Below are 7,575 nucleotides of genomic sequence, written 5' to 3' on the forward strand. Positions count from 1 at the left end.
ATTATTTTATTGCTTGAATTGAAACAACATATGAGCTGCGTCTAATAAAAAAAAAGTAAATAACAAAAATACTGATCTCCGAGAAAATTTCAAAACGGAAAATCCCTAATCAAATGGCAAAATCAAATGATAAAACATATCAAACGAATTGACAACATCTGTCATATTCCTGACATGAAACAGACTTTTTCAAATGTAGAAAATGTTGAATTGAACGAGTATAACAGTCGCATCAAATCGACCTTATTCAAGTGCAGGTTTGAATGTTCATGTACCATTTGTATTCTATTTTAATTATTCTTTTTGGCGGCATTTTGTTAAAGGTAATGCTTGTCTGTTTGCAAATGTTTTATTATCTAAACCTTTATTTTATTGATTTTTGCATTTTCGAATGGTTTTACACTAGTCATATGCGAGTCCCTTTATAGCTTGCTGTTCGATGTGAGCCAAAGCTCGGACCAATAGTGTTTACTTTTACAAATTGTGACTTGGATGGAGATCTCATTAACACTCATATCCCATCCTCGTATATGTATTTGATTGTTTTTTAAGGTCGATTTCTATTCTGATTTCTTAATTATCGTGATAATCTAAATGACATTGAAGATACCAGTGTATCATTGCATTTATAAAGTTAAGACATTTTTAATTCAACCTTGGATTATTTCTATATTATTACATTGCAAAAAAGATCTCTTCATTATAGCGACAAAATTCAGAATGGATGGGGAGTGTGTCAAGGAGACAAAACCCCGACCAAAGCAGAAAACAGAAAAAGGCCACCAATGTTCCTCAACACAGCGGGAAAATCTTCAAGAAAGTGATGCTTGTAAATCTACCAATAATTGACAACTACAGGTTATTCATTCGTTGCATCTTTTCAATTGAACCACCCTTTAAGCATATTTTACTTATATTTATATTGGCTACTTACAAGGAAGCTATTAAACCAAGAGTTCCGAATGGTGAAGTTGAAATCATCCCTACGTAAATTTTACGGACGCCATCACGAGTTTGTTGACCGTTATGGAATAACAGTTTCACAAATGATATCGGATATTTTCCTTACGTCGTAACTACAATCCCCTTCCCTTTCATGAATGTGACTTACCGAATAAGACTATTTACCGGATTTGTTATCACATAAGCAACACGACGGGTGCCACATGTGGAGCAGGATCTGCTTATCCTTCCGGAGCACCTGAGATCACCCCTAGTTTTTGGTGGGGTTCGTGTTGTTTATTCTTTAGTTTTCTATGTTTTGTGATGTGTACTATCGTTCGTCTGTTTGTATTTTTTCCTTTTTAACCATGGCGTTGTCAGTTTATTTTAGATTTATGAGTTTGAATGTCCCTTTTGGTATCTTTCGTCCCTCTTTTACATTTAAGAGTTTTAGTTCTGTTGGTTTATGGGGTTCACTTAGAACTTTATTTCCAATGACATTGATTTGTCAATATGTCACATATTTACACTAATCTATAACCATGATAACGACAGTTGTCTATTACTGGTTAGTCCATAGTAATGACTGTCTGTTGTAATCTTTCAAGTCATAAGTTTTAGATTTACTGCAGACCTCATGGTAGATAAACTAGTTTATTATCAATTTGCATACAAGGAAAAAATGATTTCCAGACAATTTCAACTGATGTATTTCAAAGTAACCACTAATCTGTTTATCGAACTTGATTTTTTTAGAAATAAGCACACTTTTCATAACTCGTAAAAGAACTGGGTTATTTCAACCTTATAAACCGGCGAGAAATTTTTGCTGAATTCGTACCAAATACATTCAGAACGGCGTCATTTATGTTTATTACAGAATAATCTGAAAATGACGTAAAAAACATTAAGTAGAATAAAAATAATCAAGAATGCTCACGCTGATATATCTTGCTTTGTTTACTTGTATGTAACATGTAGGTTTCCCTATATAAGTATCATATAACTAGCAATAGTTATTCTCATGGTGATCTCTCTCTCTCTTAAATGTTTAACTACGCATTTTGTTGTTGGTCTGCTGTCACAATGAGGAATAATTTACATCACGTATGTTTGTATTAATAATTGTCACTATTGATAAAACATAAAGTATTTGAATTAAATTTTAATATGAAATTATAAAGAAATAACAAATAGTTACTAAACAATAAGCAGTGTATCACAAAAACAATGAGTTGGCACAAAAACAATGTAGTCATATACTAAACATACAAAAGAAGTGGGGTTTGCATGCGACATCAGCATCACATTACCACCCCTCTCGTTTCAAATAGCTATGCGCTGTTATGGAATCCTGGGTATTAAATATTTAATACAGTATCCCTTACCCACTGTAAGGTTAAATTAGATGAATTTGAATTTTACACATGCAAGTATATTATTCTGGTACTCCATCTTTTACTTCTTATGAAAACAAAGACATGATTAATCAAGTATCAATTGTTTCGGGCATGGCAGATCAAGGAAACGGAGGAGAAACTTATATGTTTGAGTTCTTTGGATTTCAAAGGACCACTTTAAAAATGACTTATTCCGAGAGAAAAAAACGCTAAACCCCAAACAACAAATATATACTTAAAATATGTAATTAATTCATCAAGACATTCAAGAAAGAAAAATTCAGAAGTAACGGCCACAACTTTCACAAAAACAACTTACATGACTAAATTGGAACTAATCTCAACTCGATCTGACATTTTGCAAATAACTAACAAGACACGGATCGAAATGATATAAATGTCTTGAAGATTTAGAAGATACCTGCACACATTGACGAAAGGATTGTAAAACGGTTGTATGTGACGTAATGGGTTTGCAGTGATTTGGGAACGTTTGCTCAATTCAAAGGGTCGTACTGTTAATTCTGGATGAAAAACGCCAATTCCTTAGGGTTTGGTGTTAACATGTGAGCGTACTGATTTTGTAACATATCGTATTTATTTCCTTTCTTTTGTGTTGCAGAATATTCATGAACAGGACAAGATGAAACACTAAATACATGTATTTACATGAAATACATGTGCACAAAATAGAAAATAAATCTTCGCTAGGTACCATGCATAAACAAAATAAGCGAGGCTTGCATTAGAAGACTGATTATTCCGTCAGAGAAAAATCCTTCTGTTGTAAGTTCCGGAGTATCTGAGAACTGCTACATCCGAAGTAAGTTCATATATATCACTATGAGTAAACCACTTCCGGTATACATGAAGAAGTGGAATACATGACATCTACTTCGTATGTTGTAAATTCATATTCAGAATGTTATACCACGAGTTTACCACTTTCGGTATAACCTGCTTTGTCTGTTGTAAATTTAAATTTAAACGTTACACTATGAGAATACCACTTCCGGTATACATGACTCCTGCTACGTCTGTTGTAAATTTAAATTTAAATGTAACACCATCAGAATACCACTTCCGGTATACATGGCACCTGCTATAACTGTTAATCCATACGACCAGGATAAGTCCCGATTTTTAGCGCCATAAATCACAATCCCTAATACTGTAAATCCAGCTGAAAAATAAAACAAACAATTCATCCTTTCCTTCACTCGAAGTGAGTACACATCAAACATACATTTATTTTCTTTTGTTACATCTTTTGACATCGGACTCGGACTTCTCTTGAACTTAATTTTAATGTGCGAATTGTTATGTAACATTTCTACATTGGCTAGAGGTATAGGGGGAGTGTTGAGATCTCATAAACATATTTAACCCTGCCGCAATTTTGCGCCTGTCCTAAGTCAGGAGCCTCTGGCCCCTGTTAGTCTTGTATGATTTTAAATTTTAGTTTCTTGTGTATAATTCGGAGTTTCGTATGACGTCCATTATCACTGTACTATTATGCATATTTTAGGGGCCAGCTGAAGGACACATACGGGTGCGGGAATTCTCGCTACATTGAAGACCCATTGGTTGCCTTCGGCTGTTGTCTGCTCTATGGTCGGGTGGTTGTCGCTTTGAGATATTCACCATTTCCTTTCTCAATTTTAACTATTATAACCTAACTTTTTCGGCATAAAACAAACAAGATGGAATACTACTGACTAAACAGGTTTGTAAAGTATTAAAGTGTACGCAAAATGATTCCTTGTGACTTTTTTTATATAGGATAGCTATTCAAGAATAGATGATATGGATATAACAACGTTAGTATATTGGTTGTATGTATTTTAGTTATACAGTAAAAGAGAGTGGACGAACGATACCAGAGGGACATTCAATTTCATAAATCGAAAATAAACTGTTGTATTACACAGTTACAAGTAACAAACTGACAATTTACCGATTAAGAATGTTGAAACTACAATAAGTGCAAGTTACTAATTGACAATTTACGAATTAAGCATTATGAATTTCACAGTAACAAGTTACAAATTAACAATTTACGAATTAACAATTTAGAAATTACATAGTTACAAGTTACGAATTGAGAAGTTACGAATTAAGAATTTTGACCCCGTTGGCTTTCCATAGTTGTAAGTCTGAGATTACCATTGAAATATTCAAGATAAGGAGATGTGGTATGATTGTCAATGAGAAAATTATCCATTAAAGACAAAAGAAATACAGTAACCCCCACTGAACAAAGTCTCCTTGGTTGTATATAATAGTCCGTATTTTATGCCTAGATTTAGTATATTTAACCTGTAATCGGCGTAAAAACTTGAAATTAAACAAAAATGTATATTAGTTTTACATTGGTCATATCAGTGCGTTCTAGAACTTAACATGACTGTGGTAATGAGTTTTGCTTTTTTGAAGGCCTTTCGGTGATCTATTGCAGTCAACTTCTACGTCATTTTTGTTTCTAGTCGAGAGTTGTCATTGACAAATTTACCTTATCTTCTTATTTTTATATGATTTTTGCTAGATAATGGACAAGTCAACAACATGTTTCTCCTTCGGAGGATCAGGAGGGTTAGGGATAATACAGTTTATGATGCTCGTTTAATTTTTATATAAGTGTCAATAATTAGTACACTCTTATAGTCAACGTACTTATACCTCTTACAATAAGTAGATAGGTACTTGTTACATGTATGAAATAGTATGTTATTTTACCTGCGACAAACGTAGATACCATTCCAATGATAAATATGGCCTTGTTAGAAGAGGACTGTGGATGGAATATAAACAGCACCAAAAATACTAAGGCCAGGAAAGCAGCAAATAGACCCAACGTTTCCAGCGCTTGTGTTGCTTCAAACCAAGCTGAAATATAAATGCAATAAAATAGACCCAATGTTTCCAGCGCATGTGTAGCTTCAAACCATGCTGAAATATAAATACAATAAAATAGACCCAATGTTTCCAGCGCATGTGTAGCTGCAAACCAAGCTGAAATATAAATACAATAAAGTAGACCCAATGTTTCCAGCGCTTGTTTAGCTTCAAATCAAGCTGAAGTATAAATACAATAAAATAAACCCAATGTTTCCAGCGCATGTGTAGCTTCAAACCATGCTGAAATATAAATACAATAAAGTAGACCCAATGTTTCCAGCGCATGTGTAGCTTCAAACCATGCTGAAATATAAATACAATAAAATAGACCCAATGTGTCCAGCGCATGTGTAGCTGCAAACCATGCTGAAATATAAATACAATAAAGTAGACCCAATGTGTCCAGCGATTGTGTAGCTTAAAACCATGCTGAATACCATCAAATATACTCTTGATATATATACAATATTCTAAATATTGTCAATTTCTGTCTAGCTTCTTATATCTGTATATGAATAAAGTAAATACTATAAAATTCAGAATTGAATTGGGAATGTGTCAAAAAGACAACAACACGACCAAGGAGCAGAGAATAACCAAAGGCCACCAATTGGTCTTCAATGCAGCAAGAAACTCCCGCACCTGGAGGCGTGTTTCAGAAAATACTTTATACGTATACTAGTATCAAAAAGAATTTTACTCGATATTTTAACGTCTTATGTTGGAAGAAGTGGCACATTATATATGTATGTGCCTGTCACTAGTCAGGAGCCTGTAATTCAGTGGTTGTCGTTTGTTTATGTGTTACATATTTGTTTTTCGTTCATTTCTTTACATACATAAGGCCGTTAGTGTTCTCCTTTGAATTGTTTTACATATTGTCTTATCGGGGCCTTTTATAGCTGACTATGCGGTATGGGCTTTGTTCTATGTTGAAGGCCATACGATGACCTATAGTTGTTAATGTCTGTGTTATTTTGGTCTTTTGTGGATAGTTGTCTCATTGGCAATCCTACCATTTCTTCTTTTTCATATCAAATTAACAATTAAGTAGAGAAATAAAGACGTTGGGTGGTAGATACTTAAAAGTCATTTTTTTAAATCATCACATCAAAATCCGACGTGAGAGGTCAGAGGTCACGATGTGACACATCACTGGTTTGAAAAGAGATTATGGCTTTTCTTCAGGTTAATTTCAGGTTTTAGTATGAATAACGTATGAATAACGTTTTCTAAAATAGTTTGTATGTATGGACGTCATGACGGAGTTATACGGCATTTGTACTGTGTCATGCAAATTAGCCTATGGATATATATATATATTACAATCAATTACAAAATGAATTGTCCTTCATTTAAAAAAGTCAATTTTTTACAATCAATAACAAAATGAATTGTCCTTTTACAAAAGTCGGTTCAGTTCCAAAATAGCCATAGGATAATTTAGTAATCAACATTTGATTTTCTATGTATTTCAGAATAGAATCCAACCTTCTTTGGCAAAAGAAAGACAATTAATTCCTGTTAAATGTAAATACATTGTTGCACAATTTTTTTAATTGAATATGAGATAATAAAATGAGTATTGCTGAGGTAAACATTTAGGGATTAAGGTCGAACTCGTGAAGCACGATTTAGCTCTAAATTAAAAATTTAATATTTATCTATTAATTTCTGTGCAAAAGTTTAGGATATTTTTCAAAACTATTTCTTTAACATCTATAAAAGGGAGAATGTTCATTGCAGAATAATAAAAAGGATAAACTATAGAAATAAGGACGTCATGCTAATTTTGAAAAAAATATTTTAACACTAAATTTCTTTTAAAAAACATTCTTAAACAGATCTCTTTAGTAGACAAATAAATTATAAGAGATAAACTTAAAACAGCTGATCGATTCATTTTTACTTCAGATAATTTAGTTGAAATTAAAACTATATATATATTACCAAGGAATCTTATATTGATAATATAACCAGTATCATTAGCCCGTAATTCATTACATACCTAAATCTGAACAGTTACTGAGACATATAAATGTGTAACAATTGTTCCATAGTCCTTTAGAAGAATATTTATCCACTGACCAGTAGGGGGTACCAAACCCCAGTACATGGAATGTAAACCCGACCACAAACACAAAGAAAAACGTCCGAATTAAAGTCACAATCTTTTTAAAGTCGTACATTTCACTGACGTCTGTAGCCCAACTTCGTAATAATAATTGGCAGTATCAAAAATAATTTTCTTGTCTTTTTTTCTTCTCAAGATGACAAGTTTTATGTCACATTAACAAGTGTACCTGTTATTAATTATTTTTTTCAGGTTAGACAA

The 7,575-nt window shown here is 32.9% G+C and overlaps 1 protein-coding gene across 1 annotated transcript; it reads right to left on the bottom strand.

Annotated features, from left to right (window-relative positions):
• Window positions 1-2,091: 2,091 nt before the first annotated feature.
• Window positions 2,092-7,575, bottom strand: LOC134702075 (uncharacterized). The gene is made up of 3 exons (XM_063563168.1): window positions 7,249-7,575; window positions 5,079-5,228; window positions 2,092-3,525 (listed from the first exon to the last, which is right to left on the bottom strand). Exons 1-3 carry the CDS (start codon window positions 7,427-7,429, stop codon window positions 3,374-3,376), a joined length of 483 nt encoding a protein of 160 aa, XP_063419238.1. The 5' UTR covers window positions 7,430-7,575; the 3' UTR covers window positions 2,092-3,373.

Source organism: Mytilus trossulus, unplaced genomic scaffold (genome assembly GCF_036588685.1).
Source record: "Mytilus trossulus isolate FHL-02 unplaced genomic scaffold, PNRI_Mtr1.1.1.hap1 h1tg000396l__unscaffolded, whole genome shotgun sequence".
Taxonomy (NCBI): domain Eukaryota; kingdom Metazoa; phylum Mollusca; class Bivalvia; order Mytilida; family Mytilidae; genus Mytilus; species Mytilus trossulus.